The sequence below is a fragment of the Diabrotica virgifera genome, chromosome 1 (genome assembly GCF_917563875.1).
Source record: "Diabrotica virgifera virgifera chromosome 1, PGI_DIABVI_V3a".
NCBI lineage: Eukaryota > Metazoa > Arthropoda > Insecta > Coleoptera > Chrysomelidae > Diabrotica > Diabrotica virgifera.
In genome coordinates this window covers 279,968,303-279,995,289 of record NC_065443.1, presented here as the reverse complement: position 1 = coordinate 279,995,289, position 26,987 = coordinate 279,968,303, and the positions used below count along the sequence as shown (strand labels likewise).

The window sequence follows — 26,987 nt, the reverse complement described above, 5'->3', positions numbered from 1 at the left end:
AGCTTTAACATTGAATATAGGCGAAACACAATATTTATTCTTAAATAAACATTCTTTTTGTTTTCTGATAGCAGTAAAATGTATTTTGAATTAAATAAATTGCATACATTCTTCTTTTTGTCTCGATTAATTTTATTAAAAAAACATTTTTTTAAACACCGCGTATAAATAATTATGTTAAAGTTTATATTAATGAATAACCTACATGGGACACGCGCCAACTCGTAACTTTTAATGACAAAAATTTTCAAATTAAAATGTACACCGGCTAATTCGTAACTTTTCTATTACCTGACCTGCCAACTCGAAACTTTCTTCAGGTGAATTCGAAACCATTGATTAAATCTAATACCTTTAGGGCCGGTTGTTCGAACGCTAATCAACAATGATCATTGGGTGCATTCAGCAGACTCAATCGATGACTAATCGCTTAGTGATTTTCTGCTGAATGCCACATAAATTGTCGATTAGTTATCATTCGATGACTTATCGGTCGCCATTTTAAACATCGGTTTTGAAACATGATTACTTAGCAAATCAAAATAAGATTGACGTATGACGTGTGTCTAACACGTATATTTTAAGTTATGTATCTTAAAATTAAAAAAACATGAATTGAAGGCAAGGAAGGCTGAAAGGCATATATATAAATCACGCTGATAAATAGGGAGTTTTTGTTGCTACGTAACGTACGCATCTCCGTATACGTAAAGCAGCTAACGTGTCGTAGAGGATGAATTGTTAAAATAGGTAGTTTTTGTAACTGCCTTAACGTAACGTAAAGCAAATCGTAAAGTCATTTTTAAATTCCGTTGACATTTAAAAAAATAAAACAATGTTCACACAATATACAATTAATATACAAATGTAAAAAAAAGATAAATGAATGATGAAATTGTATGGTTTTAATTGCTTCTATTTAAATATAAAAATATTATTTTTCCTTAGGTTAAATTTTTTTTATTTTTGTTTATACCTACTTTTTAGTTGTAAATTATTGTATACCTACATCAGAATTCCAGTAGGTATAATGTAAATAGTGTGGTAATATTTATTTGAAAATTTTACTGAAACTAGGTCATTTGTTTATCTAGTTATTAATTGTGGTGATCACTGTATTTCTTAAATTAATACAAGGTTTGTTTGTTTTGCTTTTTTAATAGACAACTTAAAAACAATAAAATTTTAAATCTATTATGAAGTTCCAATTTCCAATTACAAACACAGAATAATTTTACTCAAATAGACTAAACCAATAACCAATATAACCTTAAAATGTTTATAAACGGGTAGTACGCTGATGAAATGTTCATTTGGTAGGTAATCGGGCAAGATCCTCGTGTGCATTCGGTGACTTTCGGCTCGATAGGGATGCGTATGAACCTAACGTACCAGCCCGTAACCTTAGGTAATACGTATCGCGATACGGGAGTTCAACCATTAATGCGCAAGCGTATATGTCAAAAAGATGCGTTACGCTTACGTATTTGTGTGCACAAAAACTCCCTAATATCTGAGCTGCTTTGTTGGATTATTCGTAACCTATTAGGTTTACCTATGTCGCAAGAAATTCAAGAATTTGAAACTATGTATGAATTAAATGGGGTTATTTATAAATTACCATTTCATAATAATTTTTATTTCTGTTCTTGGGGTGTCTTTCACGTATTTGCAAATCATTTTGAAAAATGTGACAGTTGTCATAACCTATTTCGTATGTACACGAAAGTATACCATTCAGAAGAATCGTTAGCGATTACACATCGCTAAGTAATCGATTAGTCATCGCAGTTTTCTGCTGAATGCAGCCATTATCAAATATTTAATTACTGTCACCAACTGTCAATGTCAACTTTGTTTGGGTTGCTGAAAACATAATTAATTACAATTATGAAATTACTTAATCAATTATGTTAATAATTGTTATGTTAATTGATTAGCTAATCTCATAATTATAATCAATTATGTTTTCAGCAACCCAATAAAAGTTGACATTGACATTTTTGGTAACAGTAATTAAATATTTGATAGTGATCATTGTTGATTAGCGTTCGAACAACCGGCCCTAAATCTATACCGAATGTTTCTTGGTTTGCTTAAAAACATTATATTTGTATTATATTATGTACCTATAAAAATAGCAAAAATTGAAATATCTTAATAAAATAATTGAAACAATATTATAGTGTTTCATTAACACGTGTTATACATAATATTATTTCCATCAAGTATAGCTCTACACTCTACACGAGCTTGGTTTTTATGAAGTATGTAATTGTAAATTCAATATTTAGATGTTTAGCAATGATAAATTATTTAAATCCATCTGATAATTTAAAAGCAAAGAGATTTTCCATATGTTTATTTCAACTCTAAAAGATTATACCTTTATTTAGTTACGAATTCACCGGTAGTTGATTGGTTACCGAAAAATTACCTGAGGGCCAGAGTACCAATTGGCCTGTAATTAGGATGGGGGATTAAAATAGTTACGAATTCACCGGGACCCATTACATGACCCCTATCCTCATTTAAAAAAATATCGATTACGTCATCACGCCCAGATGGATGGCGTCATTAGTCTGATATAGGTATATGCCAAAAAATCTTAATTTAAAAATAAAAATTGACCTGTTTCGGGATATTTTTCCAAAATCACCCATTTATGAAAAAATGAATTTATTCCAACCTTTGGAATACTCCTTCTTTACGTGCTCACCGTATATTTGTATAAGTTATACTCAGTTCGCTGATGCCTGTCGCAACTTAGCAAATTTAGTATCTAATTATTTTTTTCTGTTTCTTAAATTTTGACCTGCTGAGTGGCTGGAAAATACTACACAACCAATCATACGTGCTCATGGTCGATATTTAAACAAAAAAAATTCACATGCAGTTTGTTAACAAAATAAAATTACAGCAATTAAAAGAGAAGTTTATTTTCGAAACTTTATAGTTGTTTATACTATTAGCATTCATGGATCTAAGAACAGCATTTGACACGATAGAAAGACAAATTATAAGGAAATGTTTGAGGAAAATTAATGTATCAAATATGTACATTGATAAAAATTATAGAAATTCTGACAAAGAGGTAAAGGAAGAGTACAAATAGAGGAAGGATCGGCAGAATTTAATTGGAAGAGAGGTATTAAACAAGGAGATAGTCGCAGCCCTTAGCTATTTATAACAGTAATGGACGAATTGATAAGAAATACTAGTGTGAGAACCAACCAACTACAGACAATAATAAGAGACCGTAGATTACAACCCGTAACAATAGAATCCTTAATTTATGCGGACGATATAGAACTAATAGCATATTCCGAGAATAAAATGCAGAAACTAATGGATATATGTATGTGTAGAACAAATAAAAAAAAAACATGGGAAAAACACCAGCTTTCAGAACTAACGACTTATAGTCCTGTCGCCAGGGGGGGGGTACAACGGCCTCCTGTATTCAGATGGACTTACCCAAGTTTGTTTTATGTATTTTGACCTGTAGAACACGAATTTTTTGGGTAACAGTTGATCCGGATGTCGATAAGATTGTTATAAACCAAGAAGTTGAGGAATCAGATAACAGCGATTTCTCGCAAAACAAAACATTTTTTTGTATTTTTTGGGCCATTCTAACCAAAAAATGTTCCTACAAATTTTTTCGTAAGATGCATAGTTTTCGAGAGAAACGCGGTTGAACTTTAAAAAAATCGAAAAATTGGAATTTTTGAACCCGAAAAACTTTTGATTAAAAAATAAAATAGCAATTCTGCTTACCGCATTTGAAAGTTCAAGTCAAATTATATCGGTTTTAATTATTTGTATTGCTAAAAATGTATTATTTTATTGTTAAAACAAAGCTATAAACACCTAGTGCTTGAGTGATGTTTCAATGATTTCTCATTTAAAATCGAACGAGTACGTAGAGGAGGTAAAAGTGCAAGCGGGGCTATTTCTAAGTAGCATGCATTAAAACGCATGTATTAGGCACGGGAAACACTATGTGTTTATAGCTTTTTTTATCAATCAAAAAATAAATTTTTAGCAATGCAAATATTCAAAACAGATATAATTTGACTTAAACTTTTAAAGGCGGTAAGCAGAATTGCTATTTTATTTTTTATTCAAACGTTATTCGGGTTCAAAAATCGCAATTTTTCGATTTTTTGAAAGTTCAACCGCGTTTATCTCGAAAACTATGCATCCTACGAAAAAACTTGTAGGAATATTTTTTGGTTAGAATGACCCAAAAAATACAAAAAAATGTTTTGTTTTACGAGAAATCGCTGTTATGTAATTCCTCAACTTCTTTGTTTATAACAATCTTATCGACATCCGGACCAACTGTTACCCAAAAAATTCGTGTTCTACGGGTCAAAATACATAAAAAAAACTTGGGTAAGTCCATCTGAATTAAGAAGGCCGTTGTACCCCCCCTGGCGACAGGACTATTAGGCAAATACGTTAAGACCAGTAAAAGCCAAAAAAAGCAAGGTGTATAGCAGATCCCAAACCCTTTTTCGTGCGTCAATATTTATACAGGGTGTCTAAAAAAAATTTTTATTAAATTAATTGACACAAAAAGTAGAATGTATGTAATATATTTAATTCAAAATGCATTTTACTGCTGCCAGAAAACAAAAAAAAATGTTTGTTTGACAAATAAAGGCAAGGATCAATAGTCATATTGGATTTTAAGAATATCGCAAATCATTACATGACATTTTAGTTAAATCTGACAGTTGTCAGAATATTTATATTTATATAAACATCAATATTTATACAAATATTTGCCAGAATATTAATATTTAAAATAGTTTAATGTAAAATTAAATAAATATAATATAAAATTTGTTTAATGTAAAATTAAATAAATATAATATAAAATTTCACTACACAATGCCCGAATATACCAATGACATAAAATATTTATATTTACGTCGTCGACAAATTTCTAACCTAGAAATTCCAAAAAGGTAAGATGGCGAATGGACATTGACTCCGAAGCCAATAATGCTCAAACACACACACACAACCTAGAAATTACAATTGTCATTTTACCATGTGATCGATTATTTTTGTGTAAAATTATCTTTACTCGTCTCATTGATTGGTTATCTATTTATTAGAGTATTGTAATTGCCAACCAATTATACATCTATAAGTAGAAATAGGCCAGGGTAATAAGACAAAAATATACCCTGTTCGTGACACTTCAGCAGCCAGGGTACTGAAGCGTTTTTTCGACAAGTAATACCTATTGGAACAAACTGTAACTATTTCCTGCGTAGGATCTGGCGGCCATTTTTATTTATAAACAATTAACTGTCAAAAAATGGCATTTTCCCCCTTTTTTTCAAATCAATGGAAAACAGTGAAACTTATGATTTTTTTAGTACAAATATCTTTGAGATTATGGAAAAAGCTTTAAAATGACATATTACAAAGTTTGATATGCTCATTTATTGTTAATATAATTGCGAAAAAAGGTTGGAATTGCAAAAAAAATATTTTCGCAATAACTGTTGTAAAAATTAGTATACAAGTTTGAAATTTTTGTGAAATGAGGGTTCTTTGGTGCTTAAAATGTGATAAAAATTTCAAAGCGATTCATACAATTGTTTAAATTTTATTCAAATTGTTTATCCCAGAGAGCATTTTTTTTGCAATAACGTAAGTCAGAAAAACATGACGTTAGAACCATTCCACAGGTGTCAAATGAAAGAGCATGATCTATATTTTCAACTTGGTTTAAAAAAAGCGAATAAAAAATGCATTTATTAGTAATAAATAATTATGCAAAAGTATCGTAAATCTTTCCTTATAAACTTTTTGGATAACTTTTTCCAAAAAAAATAACTTTTTTACCCTATTTTAAGTGCACAACTACCAAGTAATGTTATTTATATCATAATTGATAAAAAATTGTAATAAATATATACAGTATGTCCCTGTAAGTTGTATCCATATGGAAAACTTTTTTATTATTAATTCTACGAAAAAAAGTTATTCTTTATAAAAAGCTCTGCAGGGTCCAAAACCTAAGATTTAACCATCAAATATCAAATTTTTTGAATATTATACGAGGTATGTCAAAAAGTTTGAATTTCACTCAAGAGTAAAGTAGCTTTATTTTTCACAATATTGAAAATTGCTATTATGAAAAGTTGTTTGGAATTATAAACTGTATTCTAGTATGCAATTACATCCTTCTAATTGAAATTTTTTTTTTTTTGAAAAATTATGGATAACTAACATTATTTTCAGTTATTTTAATTCAGATAACTCTTTTATTATTAATTTTACGAAAAATAGTAATCCTTTATAAAAAGTTCTGTATTGTCTAAAATCTAAAATACAACCATCTTTTGTCAAATTTTATCAATTTTATACGAGGTATATCAAAAAATATGAATTTCGCTCAAGAGTAAAATACGTTTATTTTTCACAATATCGAAAATTGTTATTATGAAAAGTTATTTAGAATTAAAAACTATGTTTCAGTATGTAATTACATCCTTCTAATTGAAATATTATGAACTATAAAGGTACTTTACTTTTGATCTAAATTTATTTTTTTGACATACCTCGTATAAAATTAATAAAATTTGATATAAGGTGGTTGTATTTTAAGTTTTAGACCATCCAGAACTTTTTATTAGGAATCACTTTTTTTCGTAAAATTAATAATAAAAGAGTTATCAGAATTGAAATAACTGAAAAAATAATAGTTATCCATAATTTCTCAAAAAATTTTTTTTTTCAATTAGAAGGATGTAATTGCACATTAGAATATAGTTTTTAATTGCAAACAACTTTTCATAATAGCAATTTCCAATATTACGAAAAATAAAGCTACTTTACTCTTGAGTGAAATTCAAACTTTTTGACATACCTCGTATAATATTCAAAAAATTTGATATTTGATGGTTAAATCTTAGGTTTTGGACCATGCAGAGCTTTTTATAAAGAATAACTATTTTTCGTAAAATTAATAATAAAAAATTTTTCCATATGGATACAACTTACAGGGACATACTGTATAATTTCTTATATAACAAAATAAAAAGTTTATAAGAAAAGGTTTACGATACTTTTGCATAATTATTTATTACTAATAAATGCATTTTTATTCGCTTTTTAAACCAAGTTGAAAATATAGCTCATGCTCTTTCATTTGACACCTGTGAAATGGTTCTAACGTCATGTTTTTTTGACTTATGTCATTGCAAAAAACTGCTCTCTGGGATAAACAATTTGAATAAAATTTAAACAATTGAATGAATCGCTTTGACATTTTTATCACATATTAACTACCAAAGAACCCTTATATGACAAAAATTTCAAAGCTGTATACTAATTTTTACAATAGATATTGGGAAATTATTTTTTTTTACAATTCCGACCTTTTTTCGCAATTATATTAACAATAAATGAGTATATCAAACTTTGTAATACGTCATTTTAAAGCTTTTTTCATAATCTCAAAGATATTTGTACTAAAAAAACCATAAGTTTCACTGTTTTCCATTGATTTGAAAAAAAAAGGGAAAAATGCCATTTTTTGACACTTAATTGTTTATAAATAAAAATGGCCGCCAGATCTTACGCAGGAAATAGTTACAATTTGCTCTTATAGGTATTACCTGTCGAAAAAACGCTTCAGTACCCTGGCTGCTCGAGTGTCATGGGAAAAACCTTATTACCCTGGACTAAAATCCGTTTTAGCAAATACCCGTCAAGGGATACATAATTTTCTAAGTTCAATGTATCCCAGAGGTACGTTTTTTCTGTCACTTCCAACTGTAATGCGTTAGAGAGAATTAGATAATCTGTGACGCACTGAAAAAAGGGTTTGGGACGGGCTATATACAAACTGACTTGTGGTGACTGTTAAAAAAAACTTAAATCATCAGACAAACTTGCAGAACCTTTGACAAACACATAGCAGAATACAAAAGGACTTTCAATAATATAAAACAGAATCTACGTACGCACTTCACCTTCTAGATCAGGGGTTCCCAAACTGGGGGGCGTGAGGACATATCAGGGGGTGGGGCGAGAAAAGTTGAACATTAAATTAAATTTAGTTATTTTTCTAAAATTCAAAATCAACCGCTTGTTAAACTGTGTCTGGTAACGCAGAGTAAGCAAAAGTTATATCAAATACCTCTTTTTGACAACACTGTGAAACGCCGCATTCATGATATGACCGAAGACATACAAAACCAGGTAGTTGATTCAGTAAAATAATCGCCATTTTTTGCTATTCAACTAGACGAGAGTACTGACATAGCACAATGTTATCAGTTAATTGTTTATGTTCGGTATATTCAAAACGAAAGAATGAAAGACGAGCTACTCTTTTCTACAGAGTTGGAGACTGGAGACAACGACAAAAGCTATTAATGGTATGAAAGCAATGTGAGAGTTTTTTGACAAACATGAACTCTCTTGGCAAAAAGTAATCAGTTTATGTACGGCTGGCGCACCTTCAATGCTTGGTTTTCGCTCAGGCTATTTGCAATAAGTAATAGAGAAAAATGCTGATGTGATTGGGATACATTGTTTTATACATCGACAAGCCTTGGCAGCAAAAACCCTTCCAGATGAACTTATGGCTGTCTTAAAGTTGTGTATTAAAGTAGTGAAGTACATAAAAAACAGTGCGTTGAATACTCGACTGTTTAAAACTCTTTGTGAAGATTTAGCAAGTGATCACAAAACACTGCTACTTCATACATAAGTACGATGGCTCTCAAAAGGAAACATGTTGGCAAAATTATTTGACCTTTGAGATGAAGTACTCACATCACTTGGAACATCAAAAGCAAAATGAGCTAAACATGGCCTTCAAAAAACATTGTACCCAAGTAATATTGGCTTATTTATCAGACATCTTTGACTCGTTGAACAGCCTTAACCTAAAACTGCAGGGTGGAGACTCAAATATAGCAGTTACTTATTGTGATGGAGGCTTAGTTACTCAACTTTGGAGGCGTAAAATATCAGCAAACCCCTGAAATTATTCAAATTTCTCTAAAGTAGAGCCAATCTCAGAAGAAACACGCTTCAAGGACATTTATGAAGGATTAAGTTTGAAAATCCAAATATTAAACCATTTGGAGAGCCTAATTGAAGAGTTCCAGAAATACTTCCCGAACACTTGTGACAATTTTATTTACAGAATGTCAACTGATTCATTCCATGTCAACATGGACTCCCTGCCTGAATCACTTCAAGAAGATGCTTTGCAAATAAATCCAAATGATTTTTTGCATGATTCCTTTGCCAAATACTTTGTTATAATGGACAAACCTTCTTTTTCTTTGAAATATTTCAAAGTGTATCTTAGTGTATCACGGGAAGCTCTTCATCTATATTTGCCTTTTTCAAGTAACTATTTGTACGATTTTCTACACTAGTGGCAATTAAAACAAAGTATCGGAATAAACTTGATCTTGCTAGTGACTTGTGCTGTGCACTTACTAAAACCAAATACTATAGACTGGAATACATACAACTCTTGACATTTCCCATTAATTTTGAGGAAGCAAAAAAATAGCGCCATCTAGCGGTATGAGTAGGATAACCAGAGCAATCTAACCTTACATTTATAAAATTGCTTTATTATTGTTTTTGTATAAGGGCCGGTTGTTCGAACGCTAATCAAAAATGATCATTATCAAATATTTAATTACTGTCACAACTGTCAATGTCAACTTTGATTGGGTTGCTGAAAACATAATTATTGAATAAAATTATGAAATTAGTTAATCAATTATGTTAATAATTGTTGTGTTAATTGATTAACTAATCTCAACCCAACCAAAGTTGACATTGACAGTTGTGGCAGTAATTAAATATTTGATAGTGATCATTCTTGATTAGCGTTCGAACAACCGGCCCTTAGTGTTTGATCTATTTTTATTTTAAGTTAATTTAGCAAAATTAGCTCGTTATTCAAAAATTCATAAAATTAACTTTGAATGTTTACGTCAAATTTTACGTTGTCAAAAGTAGTTCAACTCAAGCCGACTGAGGCGCTAGTGGCAACGTGCTTCCAGATTTATGTGGGAGTTGGATGTATTACAGTCAATAGTATTTGCTAAAACTCAGCCACGAATAGACATACTAGTAATAAATAAAATGCAAGCACATCCATCTCACTAACCAACCTAATCTATTTTTCTTTTATTAATAATTTTTGTATTTTATGGAAACTGATATTGTTGTATCTTATGGCAGACTAATAAATGTTTTGTTTTCAAGCTAATACTTATTTGTTTTGTTCCTATTTAGGCGCATGCAATTTATTGTAAGGGGGTGGGGGCGCGAGAAGCTTTCATTTCAACAAAAGGGGGCGTGGTACAAAAAAGTTTGTGAACCTCTGTTCTAGATCATAATTATTCTTTTAATGAACAGTAGCCAATTCTTCATATTAAAAATAAAGGCTTTAATAAGCTATCTTTCTTAGAATTTATGGAAATTAATAAATTAAAAATACAGATATAAGTCAATAAGTCTGAATAAGCAACTTGAGACAAACTGCTCCCCACTACTCAACCTATTCAGAGACTGAGTGTAGACGCATAGTTAAAACGTATCATTTGAGAAAGGCAGTCTGCCGCAATAGTTTAGAGACATTCATTAATTTATAATAAATTTTGTGGAAAAATTAAAAACAAAAGTTTTTAATGTTTTATTGTTAGGTATGTACATCTAAATGTCTCTAAATTTAATGCTTTCTCAAGTTCTACTCACGACATTATTTTTAGGTTCTGTCAAGATTGTTTCCATTCAAAAGAGGTCTGTGTCATGCCTACTGGGCCCCAAATTTATGGGCCTTGTATAACACTGTTGATAAAGTTGGATTTGTTTTAGGTAAGTTTGCTCTCCATGCTCTTTTACTGCCATTTTGATGTTTTACTTAACCTCAGGTTTCACGTGTTCTGTGTTTGTGCAAACTGCGTATGTGTTGACAAACTACATTTCTTTAAAATGAATATATACTGTAGTGAGTTATTGACAGGTAACTAACGTAACACTACCATAAGATCCTCAAGTATTACAAAATTGTTACAAATCAAAATTTATATAGAGCGAGAGGGAGAGAAAATTTATTGTTTCTAAAAATGAGTTTACATTTATAAAACACAACGTGGTATAGTACAAACACAGTACAAGATACATTAAAATACTAACTATAAAACTTCCATAATAAAAAAAAGCCATCAATTAGTGCAACTGTCCTCAAAAAATTCCTCGATACTATAGTAACACTTAGATAATAAAAACTTCTTATTGCTCCTCGGAATACAAAAATATTGCTTGAGGATCTTATATTGAGTGGTAGGTGATTTAACACTTTCTTTCCCGTGTAAATAAATGATTTTTTAATTAGTGTAGAAGAGGGAATTGGAAGTGGAATAACGTAAGTTAGACAAGTGTTTTAAAGGGAATCTGTCCGAATATCCTCTTTATGTTTTTTAAAAATTAAGCACGCTAATTCAACGATATATTATGCAAGGAAGTGTCAAGATACCATGTTTCCGAAAGGGAGGCCTGCATGATGTACCAAACTTGACCTTGCATAAATATCTAAGTGCTCTCTTTTGTAGCATAAAGATTCTACTGAAGTGATGAAGAGAACAGCTACCCCAAAAGGCAATACCGTATCTCAAATTAGATTCCATCAGGGCCACATAAACACTTTTTGCAATCTTGAAATCCAAATGGTGTGCAACTGATTTGACAGCAAAGCAACCCGATGATATCTTTTTGCTTAAATATACAGTGTGTTGCTCAAACTTAAGTTTATTGTCAATATAGAGACCAAAAAATTTGTTAACAGTGCCAGAACAAATGCCTTCATTACCCAGAGTAATGTTGTTTAGATCATTCTTAAAAGAAATTAATTTGGTTTTTGAAAAATTAAATGTCAAATGATTAGCTTTGCACCACTCTAAAGATTTTTAGCATATCACTACTAATAATCTTGTTCAGTACCTTAGAGTCCTTGTTTTGCCATAAAATTGTGGTATCATCTGCAAATATAGTAAAGATCGTGCAAATATAGTAAAGATATAGATCGTGCAAGCCGTTTCCGAGATAATTGCGCTGTTCCATACTTAAAAATCACTCTTAGACGGGACTGTACCGTCGCCCCCGTTAGCGAAATTATTCCGATTCGATTTTTTTGCACAACCTTACTCAAAAAGAGGTCCTTATAACAAAGCCACAGGGTGCCGGGAGGTGCCGCGTTCGGAAAATTGTTTAAACAATTTTTTTACAAATTCCCAAATTTTTTTTTTATTTCGAACAATTTTTTTTTAGATAATTTGGGTCATTTTGAGCAAAAAAGATCTGTGTTCATTTTTCTCTAAAATTTATTGTTGTCGAGTTATACGCAATTTAAAATTTGAAAATTGCAAAAATGGCCATTTTCAAGGGTTAATAACGCGATTAAAAATTACATTGCGAAAGTCAGAAAGTGATCAAATCAAAGTTTAAAATTCGTTCTTCAAGATCCTGAAGAAATTTTTGTCTTTATTTTATTACAAAGCTGTTATTTTTAATTATTAACAATTAGCGCTATAGTCCAAGCGGTATCGTCGCCCCCGTTAGGTAAATTATTCCGATTTGACTTTTTGCACAAACTTACTCAAAAAGAGGTCCTTATAACAAATCCACAGGGTGCTGGGAGGTGCCGCGGTCGGAAAATTGTTTAAACAATTTTTTTAAAACAAATTCACAAAAAAAAAATTATTTCGAACAAATTTTTTTAGATAATTTGGGTCATTCTGAGCAAAAAATTGTTGTTCAGGTATACGTGATTTAAAATTTTAAAAAGGCAAAAATGGCCATTTTCAAGGCTTAATAACTCGACTAAAAATTATTATTATGAAAGTCATAAAGTGACCATATCAAAGTTTGAAACCCCTCCTTCAAGATCCTGAAGAAATTTTTGTCATTATTTTATTACAAAACTGTTATTTTTAATTATTAACAAGTAGCGCTATACAGGGTGCGCCAAACCTCTGGTTTTCTTTGATTACGGCTAAACTATGAGATATACAAAAAAATTTTTATAACAAAACTAATGTGTATCAAAGAGGTCTATATTTTAAAATTATTTTAAATTATACAGGGTGAGTCAGAACGACGGTATGAACCAAAGTTGTATTTTTTTTTAATGGAACACCCTATATATTAAATCATTTTTGGTTCATATTAAATCATCTGCTGGTCCAGATGAATTGCCTAGCGAGCTGATAAAGTTGGTCAACGAGAAAAACCTGGACATAATAGTAGAACTGTTCAACGCTATCTATACTACTGGAATCATCCCTAGAGAAATGTTGACATCAGCCTTTGTGTGTTTGCCAAAGAAGGTGAATGCAAAAGAATGCAGTGACTACCGAACCATAAGCTTAATGTCACATACCTTGAAAATTCTATTGAAAATTATCCACGCCATTATAAATTGAAAATTTATACACTCTAAACTGGAGCTGGATATTAGTGACACTCAATATGGGTTCCGCAATGGTATGGGTACCAGAGAGGTATTATTCTCCTTCAACGTGCTGACACAGAGATGTTTGGATGTTAACCATCCTCTTTACGTCTGTTTTATAGACTACAATAAGGCGTTTGATAAAGTAAAACATGATCGACTCATGGAAATCCTAAAAAATAAAAACCTAGATGAAAGAGATTTAAGACTAATAACACACCTCTATTACAATCAGCGAGCAATAGTAAGAATTGAAAAAGAAACATCTGAAGAAATGGAAATAAAGAGAGGAGTCAGGCAAGGCTGCATACTATCACCTCTATTATTTAACGCTTATTCTGAAGAGGTAATGCGAGAAACTCTGGAAGATGAAACAGTCGGCATAAGAGTAAATGGAGTCTTAGTTAACAACATCAGATATGCAGATGATACAGTAATAATAGCCGATAGTTTACAAGACCTGCAAAGACTCATGAGTAAAATAGTAAGGTGTAGTAGGAAGTACGGACTCTCTCTCAATATCAAAAAGACGAAATTTATGAAAATCAGTAAAAACAACCATAATACTAACGAAATCTTGATAGTAGAGGGCCAGCAGATCGAAAGAGTAAAAAAGTACACTTACCTAGGAACACTTATAACAGAAAATAATGACTACACTGCAGAAATAAAAGTCAGAATCGAAAAAGCACGTTCTAATTTTATAAAAATGAAAAAGGTCCTATGTAGCAAAGATTTAACATTAGCTCTTAAAGTACGCCTAACAAAATGTTACGTCTTCAGTGTTCTATACTATGGAGTGGAATCATGGACGTTAAATGTAGAGACAATGAGACGACTTAACGCCTTTGAAATGTGGACCTATAGAAAAATTATGAGGGTTTCCTGGGTAGATAGAGTTACAAACAATGAAGTACTGAGAAGAATAGGTAAAGAAAAGGAAGTTGAACTTACAATTAAAGAAAAGAAGCTACAGTATCTCGGACATGTGATGCGGGGCGAGAAGTATGGTATCCTACGACTCATAATGCAGGGAAAGATAGATGGCAGAAGAAGCATCGGAAGAAGACGAATTTCATGGTTGAAGAACCTGAGAGAGTGGTTTGGATGCAGCTCGAAACAACTATTTAGAGCTACTGCCTCAAAAATTAAAATAGCTATGATGATTGCCAACCTCCGTAGCGGAGATGGCACCTGAAGAAGAAGAAGAAGAATATATTATTTAAAAATATGAAAAATTTGTATAAGGTATTATAGGCCTGAAGTTAATAATTTTCGAAATATTTACATTTTTAGATAAAAGGCATTATATTTAATTTCGATTCAGAGATCATTACCAGAAATGGTCCATAGAAAGATGGTAATGATCTCTGAATCGAAATTAAATATAATGCCTTTTATCTACAGTACTAGGAAGCAGATTTGTTGATCTTTACCTCGGTGAATTGATATGTTGTGGAGTGCAACTATGTAGACTCCCCATGTCTCTACATTCATCACCCTTTTCCTTGCAATTTTTAGAAGGATGGGGAATAGGTATAAGAGAGAATCTGCTTCCGAACCAAGAAATCCAAAGATTTTATTATTTTTAAACATTTATTTGTTTGAAGATGGAGTCTTTTGGGTTTCGACAGTTTATTTACATTTTTATTGAGAAAAATGGTAATATTTATAGGGTTGTGGATTATGTTTCCAAGGAAATAAAAATTTAGGTGATAGGTCAAAGTTTTTAAAATATAGTGTTATTTTTAAATAATTTAATATTTTTTACTTTTAGCCATAAAATATACAGTGTGATCACTATTTGCAAATACAAAATTTTCTCATTTTTTTTAATGGGACACCCTGTATATTAGTTTTGCGTTTTGTAGTAAATATTACAACCTTTCTTTTGGTATAAGGTTGTATGTACCTAGCATGTTTCGTTTTGTAGATATTTTAAAAAAACTATAGATATTACGTTTTTACGGATTTTTTATTTAAAAATTTTTTTGCAAAAAAAATAATTATAATCTGGTTTTAGAAACATACACTAAAATATAAAATATGAAAATAAAAACGTAATTAAAGATTAAAATAAATCGTATGCTAGTACAATTCAATTGAATTTAATTTCTTTAAATTATTTTACAAAAAATATTTTACCATATTAATGAATGCATAAATTAGTTACTAAATTAAATAACCAACCAAATTTTAAATCAACCGTAGTAATTCTTCTACCGCAGCAACTTTCCTGTACCAAATTAATTGTTAGTTATATTGTATTTACCTACATCTTGAGAACGTATAAAGTATGCTTTGAAACAAATGAACGTTATGGAAGTATATTAAGAATTAAATAGTATCTATGTACCTACTCGTGTCACAAAAGCTGGTGATAATTGTTAATGGTTTCGCCCAAAACAAATGTCATATCCAAAAATTTTTCGGTTAAAAAATTAAAATTTAAAATATAAAAAATTGTTACAAACATTTCAACTACAAAAGTATTACCAGCTTTTGTGACACCAGTAAATACTATTTATATTAATAAATAATTTGGCTGATACATTTAACATTCATTTGTTTCAAAGCATACTTTATAATAATTTTTATATTCTCAAGATGTATGTAAGTAAATTTAAAAGGTAAATTAAAAGTTTAACTAAATACAATTTAACTAACAATTAATTTGGTACATGAAAGTTGCTGTAGTAGAAAAATTACTACGGTTGATTTAAAATTTGGTTGTTTATTTAATTTAGTAACTAATTTATGCATTCATTAATATGGTAAAATATTTTTTGTAAAATAATTTAAAGTTATTAAATTCAATTGAATTGTACTAGCATACGATTTATTTTAATCTTTAATTACGTTTTTATTTTCATATTTTATATTTTAGTGTATGTTTCTAAAACCAGATTATAATTATTTTTTTTGCAAAAAATGTTAAGTAAAAAATCCGCAAAAACGTAAGATCTATAGTTTTTTTAAAATATCTACAAAACGAAACATGCTAGGTAAATAAAACCTTATACCAAAAGAAAGGTTGTAATATTTACTACAAAATGTAAAACTAATATACAGGGTGCCCCATTTAAAAAAAATGAGAAAATTTTGTATTTGCAAATAGTGATCACACTGTATATTTTATAGCTAAAAGTAAAAAATATTAAATTATTTAAAAATAACACTATATTTTAAAAATTTTGACCTATCACTTAAATTTTTATTTCCTTGGAAACATAATCCACAACCCTATAAATATTACCATTTTTTTCAACAAAAATGTAAATATTTCGAAAATTATTAACTTTAGGCCTATAAGACCTTAGATAAATTTTTCATATTTTTAAATAATATATTCAAAAATGATTTAATATACAGGGTGTTCCATTTAAAAAAATACAACTTTAGTTCATACCGTCGTTCTGACTCACCCTGTATAATCAAAAATAATTTTAGAATACAGACCTCTTTGATACACATTAGTTTTGTTATAAACATTTTTTTGTATATCTCATAGTTTAGCCGTAATCAAAGAAAACCAGAGGTTTGGCGCACCCTGTATAATAATAATTTTTAATCGAGTTATTAAGCCTTGAAAATGGTCTCGCATTTTTCAAATTTTAAATCGCGTATAAATCGACAACAATCAATTTTAGAGAAAAATCACAATAGACCTTTTTTGCTCCGAATGACCCAAATTATCTAAAAAAAATTTGTTCGAAGTGAACAAATAATTTTTGTGAATTTGTTTAAAAAAATTGTTTTAACAATTTTTCGACCAAGGTACCGCCTGGAACCCTGTGGATTTGTTATAAGGACTTCTTTTGAGTAAGTTTGTGCAAAATAAAACTAATCGAAATAATTTCGCTAACGGGGGCGACGATACAGTCTGGACTAATTAGTCTGCGCTAATTGTTAATAATTAAAAATAACAACTTCGTAATAAAATAATGACAAAAATTTCTTCAGGATCTTAAAGGAGGGGTTTGAATCTTTGATTTGGTCACTTTTTGACTTTCATAATAATAATTTTTAATCGAGTTATTAAGCCTTGAAAATGGCGATATTCGCATTTTTCAAACTTTAAATTGCGTATAACTCGACAACAATAAATTTTAGAGAAAATGACAAGAGACCTTTTTTGCTCAGAATGACCCAAATTATCTAAAAAAAATTGTTTGAAATAAAAAAATTATTTTTGTGAATTTGTTTAAAAAAAACTTGTTTAATAGTTATTTATGAAACAGTTCGGGAAGTATGCTTTTTGCGAACGCACGCGATGTTTCGAGCACGAGCGACAGCGGGGCGAGTGCTATACATCGCGTAAGTTCGCAAAAAGTACTTCACGCACAGTTTCATACAATATTTTATCTACGATAAACAAATAAAAAAACTGTAACCCTTCGTCACTGGAATTCATTTCTATTCTACAAGTTTTAGAACTTTGACATTTAAAAATTCTAACTTCTTTCAAACCACAAAACTGTCAAAACTTTTGTCGTAATTTATTACTGACAAGGTCATCACCATGACAACGCGAAAGTTAAGGATATTTGATTATATGAAAGTGTGCCAAAAACAGTGAGAAAAAGTAAATCCCATTTAAAATACATTGTTACTTCACGCACACTTTAAATCCTTCACGCACTGCTATCTATAATGACAGTTTTCACAAACTTAAAACTTATACATAATATGAGATAGTTCTGAAGCTATTTTCTTGTGGCATTTTTATAAAAACAGTCAGTTAATTAAACATCATATCAATCAAATAATTTCAACCAGAAAAAATATATTTTTTGTGGAATCTACGTTCGCTTAGTGCTGTGGAATGCGCTGAAATAAAGCAACTATCAAACCATCTTTAGCCCAGTCGACCCAGACTGCAGGGTTGCACCTGGTATACGGACGGGTCTAAAACTGCAGACGGTTCGGGCGCAGGAATATTCTATAGTGGTGGAAATTTCAACATTTCTATTCCACTGGGAGAATGTACCTCCGTATTTCAGACAGAGATTTTTGCAATCTTGCAGTGTGCAAGAGAAAACAACCTGAGGGCATTCGAACTGCAGCGGGTTAACATATGCACAGATAGCCAAGCAGCCATTGGGGCTCTTATAAGCCCTAAGGTGAACTCTAGGCTGGTGTGGGAATGTCGACAAGAACTTGATAGACTGGCACAACATAACAGTGTTATACTGGTATGGGTTCCAGGTCATCGGGGCATATACGGCAATGAAAGAGCTGATGCACTTGCCAAGAGAGCATCAGCTACAAAATACCTGGGTCCAGAGCCGGCCGTGGGAGTGCCAAAAAGCACCGTCCGCGAACGAAAAAAAGCCTGGATCCGAAGCCAACACAACTCACACTGGGAGAGTGTACCCGGTCAAACACATGGCAAGATGTATATCGGACGGACATGTGCTAGTAGAGCTGAGTTACTGCTGAAAACAAGCAGGAATCAGCTCAGAGTCATAACAGGTTTCCTCACTGGACATGCGCCAGTTAAGGGTCACCTGCATACAATGGGGCTGTTTCATGGAGACTTGAGCTGCAGACTCTGTACCAGAGAACCTGAAACAGTCAACCATATTTTGCATGACTGTGAGGCATTGGATCGGAGGCGGCAAACACTTTTCGGAGACATCGAAATGACTCCAAAATTATATGGCACCCACCCACTAGACCTGTACAAGCTGGTACAGGGTTCCAGAATTCTGGAATGGGTTTCATAAACAATGGAAGATGTACAATAAGCCAAGTGGCTGCAGTACAACCGGTTCACAACAGACGGCTTCCAGGAAAAAAAAAAAAAAAAAAAAAAAAAAAAAAAAAAAAAAAAAAAAAAAAAAAAAAAAACCATCTTTAGTATTGTGAATTTCCTACAGCAGAAACTATTTTGTAAAAAAGATAGGACATCACGAAAAGTGCTGAAAACCCCCGTTGGCTTTTTACAGTCCTCCAACAAAGAAAAAGGGTCCAGAGCAAACATTTACTATGGAATCTCTAGCGCGAGAATTTTACTATCACCATTGCATGTGATCGTCTTTATAAAGACAAATCACATGTTATGATTTTTTTATGACGGATACTCTTGAGTTGGGGTTGATTTTATGTAATCGAATGAACTATCTTTCAATAAAGTCGTCCCAGGAACGCAACTCATAAATATTGGCAATATCATTTTAAAGTCTTCTACTTTAAAATGTAGAATATATACAGTGGTACCTCGACATACGAGGGTAATTCGTTCCGTAACCTTGCTCGTATGTCAAATTGCTCGTATGTCAAATGGCTCGTATGTCAAAACAATTTTCCCCATTGAAATTAACTGAAATGTTATTAATCCGTTCCAGTCCCAAAAAAGCCACCTTAGTTGTTTTTGTTAAGTGTTTTTAAATAAGAAAATAGTTTTTACAAGAAGAAACATTTATTTATAAATAACAAAAAATACATACATATTCTATAAAAACATAAGAAAAAGTGAGGTGCTTACGGAAGCGCTAATTTTCGTCAATTGTCTTCACTATTTTCGTCACACTTTGTTCATTTTCATCTGCAGCTCGTTTAAAAAACTGTGCAAAGAGGTTTGTTTCTTCCTTTCATAAATCGCTCGTGCCTTCTCACATATGATGCTTTGTGTTAAGGTTATTCCTTGAAGCTGCTTCTCTGTCACCCACACCATCAGTAGTTTCTCCATCTTTTCATGGAGAGAGGGCCGGAGCTTGGAAATTATTGTAACGCCCTTAGCTGGCATTATACCATTTATCACCTCCTTCAAGTTAAAAGTAGGTAGTCAAAAAGAGGCTTGAATTTTAATAAAAGCTGTTCCTCGTATCTCAAATTTTGCTCTCATCTCAAAGCAAAACATCGCTCGCTCGGCGGTTCGTATCTCAAAACACTCGTATATTAGGGCGCTCGTATATCGAGGTACCACTGTATCTGAATTGCCGATATAAATGAGTCAGATTAAATAAATTAGAAGAATTTTTTTACTAAGCAACAACATTTTTGTTTAATTCATTAATATTTTCTGTATTTTGACAACGACACCCGATTTGGACGTCGAAACGTTAATAAAATCATTTTTTTAGTAAAATTGTGGCTTATTTACCATCAAAACTAGTTAAAATGAGATAGATTAGATAAACCATTTTTTGACCACGGCACCGCCTGACACCCTGTGGATTTGTTATAAGGACCTCTTTTTGAGTAAGTTTGTGCAAAAAAATCGAATCGGAATAATTTCGCTAACGGGGGCGACGGTACAGTCCCGTCTATCTCCATAATATGAAGTATGATTAAATGCAATGTATAATATTGTTTTTTATTTTTAGCCTCAAAGCTCAACAAAAACCTGGTCAAGAATGACACAGCCTCAATGACAGGTGGCCTAGTCCAAGAATTTTCACATTCTTTTTTACCAAATGTGACACCTGTAGCCACCATTATACTAACAGCAGTATTTATGGTACCAGCAATGATCAAGCTGTTTAGAGCTGAAAAACAACCATTTCAGTTTGTTAGGTGCATGGTATTATGTGCCTTGACTTCATTTCTTTTTGGTTGGCATGTCCATGAAAAGGCAATTTTGATGGCTATAATACCTTTAAGGTAAGTGATTCATGCCTGGTTGCACCAACAAATCTTAAAGCGCGTCCATAGTGCACGCTGGTTTCCGAAGTCAGCGCCGAGTTTGTTTGCAAATAATCCTTCGTATTTAAACGGGCCTGTCCAACATTAAATTAAAATCTGTACCAGTCCAATATAGCAACAGTACGACTAGATCAGAAGTTCTCAAACCAATTCAAGACCAAGAGAGGTGTTAGACAGGGATGCGTGTTGCCACCTGACTTATTCAACATTTATGGTAAACATGTCATGAGGACGGCTTTAGAAGGAGGGGCGCGGATGGGCCAGTAGAGTAACAGTAGCTGGTAGGAAAATCCCCAATTTAAGATTTGCTGATGACACTACAGTTATAGCAGCAAATGAGTAAGAAATGTTTGATCTCCTGCGAAGAGTTGAGTACGAAAACAATAAAGTTGGTCTGAGAATGAATAAAGCTAAGACAAAAATAATGATGGTCGACAGATTCGACACTATTCAACTGACTAACATGTTACAGGAATACAAGATAGTAAACAACTCTGTCTATCTCGGGTCTAGTATAACTAATGATGGTAACTGTGAAGCAAAAGTTCGGAGACGTATTGGTATGGCAAAAAATGCGATGAGTCGCCTAACTAAAGTTTGGAAAGACAGATATATCTCTCAAAATATAAAGATGAGACTGGTGAATGCCCTTGTATTCTCAATATTTCTGTACAGGACAGGGACTTAAGCTCTTCGGCACGCGAGCGCCAAAAAATTGATGCTTTTGAGATGTGGTTCTGGAGAAGAATGCTGCGCATACCTTGGAGAGCTCATAGGACAAACGTTTCCATTCTAAACCAACTCAAGATTAAAAAGGGGCAATATATCTGCAACAAATTCTGCAATTCTTCGGTCACGTGGTGCACAGAGGTGACGATAGTTTGGATTGGAGAGATTAATTGTTTCTGGAAACGTTCCGGGGAGAAGATCAAGAGGACGATCACCAACTAGATGGTACGACGAAATTAAGAATTCAGCTGGAAACTCATTCTGCGAAGCTCTTAGAGCAGCTGAAGATAGAGGCCAATGGAAAAGAATTGTTAGGAATATTGAAAGAAATCACGATCCTCGGTAACAGACGGAGAGACAGCGCGGAAAAATCTCTTTGAATTTACTAAAGTTAGATTTTTCACAGTTGATTACTGTGAGTGTGTAGAGAAACATACTGCGGTCGGTCAAGCGAAACGTAGAATAGGGGTTACTGAGAGGGTATCAAAGTTGCTTTCCTACGAAGGTAATTAAATCCATTTACTAAGGCTGAAAATCAGTACACACATTCTAAATTAAATATAAATAAAAGTTATTATAGTCGGTCAGCTGTATGACGGGACAGAGCCGGTCGGTCGACTCTAATAGTCGATTGAGGAAATGAAGCATTTTGGCTCGCAATTTTTTCGTCCAGCATGGATTTACTTGAAATTTTCACAGAAGGTAGGAAATAGTCCAAGGATCATTTTCTATATCATGCCGCTATCATACGCTAAAACCTTGGGGGTGGTTGTCACCCCATCTCGGGGTGGGAATTTTTTATTACATTTTAACCATGTAATTCAATGGAAAAAGTGATTCTAAGAAAAAAATGTTTTTTACATTTTCTTCGTAAAACTAATATTTTTCGAGTTATTCGCGCTTGAAAATAACAGTTTTTCGACGAAAAAATCGACTTTTTTAGAGAGTTTTTTGAGAAATACCTCGAAAAATATGCATTTAATAAAAAAACTGTAGATATCAAAATTGTATCTTTTAGTAACACAAACCAAATTCTTTTCCAATAATATCTTTAAGACCAATACAAACCGAGATACGGCATGTTAAAGGTTAGCTTTTTTCGTCAAATGCATAATTTGAAATATTCAAAGCCAAATAATGGGAAAAATTGGCATTTTTCGAGGAAAACTTAAATAATCTTTTTTCAAGTATACAATTGGACCTTTCAAAAAAATAATAATAATAAGTTTCTAGCATGACAATTAAGCGACTTGTAGTCAAAAACATGTCGGTACCTGCTTTTCTCTACGAAAAAATCAGTGAAAACAACCCCCTAACTACCTTCCTAATTCAAAATTGGTCTTCACCTTTCTGTAGTTTCTTTTATATTTATATTATTAATACACTCAAGGAGTTTGACCTATTTAAAATGCCTAATTTTGTAAAAATTGGAGTTTAAAGAAAAACTGATTTTTTGCAATTTGGTATTTTTCACCTTTTACTTCAAAATATCTCCGAAAATACTGAAGATACGAAAGAAAGTATAAATTACTAAATTGTAGCTTTTTTAATGACTAAAATTACCCTGTGCATAGATTTTCATTACAGTGAATAGCCCTTTAAACCCGCCCCAATTAAAAACTAAGGGATCTTACGGAATTTAATTTACATAGTCTTATAGCTCTTTAAAAATCCTACAAAATCATTTTTGAAGAAACTTTTTATCGCCAAAAATATATAGAATATTTTTCGAGGTATTCTCAAAAAACCCTCTAAAAAGTCGATTTTTTCGTCGAAAAACTGTTATTTTCAAGCGCGAATAACTCGAACAATATTAGTTTTACGAAGAAAATGTAAAAAACATTTTTCTTAGAAGCACTTTTTCCATCGAAATACAGGGAAACCACGTGGGCCTCCAATAATCCAGAAGTCCAGCTAACTCGGACCGATTTTCATCAGATAAACATTTCAACAATAAAAACGTAATATTGATAACCGAAACTGACTGAAATTTTTACCAAGGATTGAATAATACTGTATATGTACGTAATTCACATGTAATGTGCATAATGTATTTCATGTTTTTACAATTATAATGGAGTTTCTCTCTAAGGATGCCGTATTTTATTAATTTTTACTATATTCTACAGCTAACCCAGATTTTCGATAACCCGGATCGGCCGCGGTCCCGATTAATCCGACTTATCGAGATTCCACTGTAAGTACATGGTTAAAATGTAATAAAAAATTCCCACCCCCGAGATGGGGTAGCAATCATCCCCAAGGTTTTAGCGTATGATAGCGGCATGATATAGAAAATGATCCTTGGACTATTCTCCACCTTCTGTGAAAATTTCAACTAAATCCATGCTGGACGAAAAAACTGCGAGCCAAAATGCTTCATTTCCTCAATCGACTATTGGGGCCGACCGACCGGCTCTGTCCCGTCATACAGCTGACCGACTATAATAACTTTTATTTATATTTAATTTAGAATGTGTGTACTGATTTTCAGCCTTAGTAAATGGATTTAATTACCTTCGTAGAAGAGCAACTTTGATACCCTCTCAGTAACCCCTGTTCTACGTTTCGCTTGACCGACCGCAGTATGTTTCTCTACACACTCACAGTAATCAACTGTGAAAAATCTAACTTTAGTAAATTCAAAGAGATTTTTCAGCGCTGCTCCTTGGTCTATAATGGGGAAACGATAAGAGAGAGAGTCCAAAATGCGCCTGCGCGCTGTTATTAGGATTATTCGCACACGGACTCGGCTTTCTGACTCGGAAACCAGCGTGCACTATAGACGCGCTCTCAAGCCCCAGCTTAGCCCAGCTCAGCTTATAGATAAGGCCGCTTTAAGTCTCACTTACGTTGCACCATAATTTTCGATTCTTATCTAAGCAATTCACGTGGCAATCCATTGTGGCAAGCTTAAACATGATCTAAGACTCAATAGCGCCACGCATATGTTTCGTAAGCTGAGCTTAAGGCACGTCTTAAGCCTAACACCTGTTGGTGCAACCAGCCATCAGTGTAACAAGAAATATTTCATGGGTAACATGAGTTTTTTTGTTTTAGTATCCTATCGATCATCAATCAAAGAGATGCAAAGGTTTTTTTGATACTGTCAACAGTAGGCCACTACTCTCTATTCCCTCTATTATTTCCATCATCGCTTTTACTTATTAAAGTGCTGCTTCTTGTTCTATACGCATTATACTCGTTCCACAGTTTATCGAAGTTGTACCCATCCTTAACACCATGTATATGCAGCTTTAGCTTACCACTGCTCAGTATATACGAAAGTGTATATTTGCTAGGTCTTGGTGCAATATTTTTCTATGAAAATGCGGTGCATGTAGCTCTAGGATTGAACAGCAAGCTTCCGTTTTTACCATTGATGATCACATCAGTTTATTGTGCAATAGGCGTTATTTATTGTTGGTTGTATTACTACTATTACTTTTTAAGAAGTCGTGATGAAGTCAGTGCTGTGAGTAATGTAAAAAAGGTAGATTAATATAGATTTTGTTTGACATGAATTTGTATTATTTCTATGAACACCTGAATGAATACCCTTATTCGAAAAGTAAGCAGTTTTTTTCTTGGTTCCTTTAATATTTTTGTGGTTACTTTGTTTTTATGTATCTATGTTGTCAGAGGTCAGTTGGTATTACATACAATTTTTTTCTTATCCATTTTTTCTTTCAACAAGTTTTCGGTGATTGCTTTCTACCTCAGGAGCACGATTCCCTAATCCATGTTTGTAATACAGTGGAACCTGCTTAATTCGAACTTCCATAATTCGAAATCTTCTTTAATTCGAATTTTTATTCTGGTCCCTAGCATTTCCTATATAAGTAATGGTAAAAAATCGTGAATAATTCGAATTATATTTTGGATAATTCGAACTTTTCTGCTATGTTTTCTGAATATCTTAGAATCTTTTGTCATTACTGAGGAGCTAAATTCTAAAAAGCAGCTAAAAATTTCAGATCTCTTTGGAAAAAAAAATAAAGTCGGTCTTTTTTATAGCTTGCAAATGTTTTAATTGGTATTTTTGGCCGAATTTTGTTAGCCAATTTTTTTAGGTTGACAAAACTCGGGCAAAATTAGGAACAAAAATATCTCCAAGCGATAAAAATGATCAACTACTGTTTTTTTGCTGATCAACTACTAATATTTATCACTTGCAGATGTTTTTGTAGCTAATCTTTGTTTTTGTAGATTTATTTTTTAATTCGAATTTTTTAACGGTCCCCTGAGTTTCGAATTATCCAAGTTTCACTGTATATCTTCTTCATGTACCTTGTCCTTTCAGAACTTAGTTACCATCATACAGAGCTTCGGTACTGATTACCTACTGTACTTAAAAAATGTGCTTAAGTACTTTTAAGTACTTACGTACTTTTAAATACTTAAGTACTTTACTCTAAGTACTCCAAAAAATACGTGTACTGGTACTATTCCGACAAATACTTGTACTTAGTACTTAAATTTCTTTTAACTATATTTTTAGTTTAATATTTAACTACTCTAAGAGTACTTAAGTAGCAGAAATGTACTTAAGTATTACGGATTGCTGCAGAATAATGCGGATTGCAGAATAAAAATGTCATTTATTACACACTATTTTATCATTCATTTATTTTATTTATTAATAATTTTAAAAAACATTATTGTGTTCAATCTCAAATTAATCCCTTCATTTGTAATCTCACATTTTTTCTTAACTTCCTAAACTTTTATAGTTTCACCGTGTATGATTGAAACATTGGGAAACATCGAGTAATATTTTAATAATTAGAGTCCATTCAACCTGCAAACTTAATAAATTGCCAAATAATATATTTTCCAATAATTGAAATTTATAAGTTTTGCAATAGCTTCCGTTAAACTGTAGTTGCAATCTTTCAACATGCAAAGTCCGTAGTTCGGTTGTCATGCAACTTATTGGTGAATTGTATATTTTGACGAGATTATAAATTAACCAAAGGGACTATTTTGGGTTGCAGTCTAATTGAAATAGTTACCTCGTTAACAAGTGCGTAAGTCGTTGTTAGAAGTTACGCCGAGTGTAATTATTATCAGTAGCTGTCATTAA

The 26,987-nt window shown here is 32.1% G+C and overlaps 1 protein-coding gene across 2 annotated transcripts in view; it reads left to right on the top strand.

Moving 5' to 3' along the window:
* LOC126879117 (probable dolichyl pyrophosphate Glc1Man9GlcNAc2 alpha-1,3-glucosyltransferase) overlaps positions 1–25,421 on the top strand; it is a 47,367-nt gene extending 21,946 nt beyond the window's left edge. For both annotated transcript variants that reach the window (XM_050642066.1, XM_050642067.1), the window contains exons 5-7: positions 10,782–10,887; positions 20,854–21,130; positions 24,962–25,421. In XM_050642066.1, coding sequence (XP_050498023.1) covers positions 10,782–10,887; positions 20,854–21,130; positions 24,962–25,403 — 825 coding nt within the window. In that variant the 3' untranslated portion in view covers positions 25,404–25,421. The remainder of the gene's footprint in view (positions 1–10,781; positions 10,888–20,853; positions 21,131–24,961) is intronic.
* Positions 25,422–26,987: the final 1,566 nt, after the last annotated feature.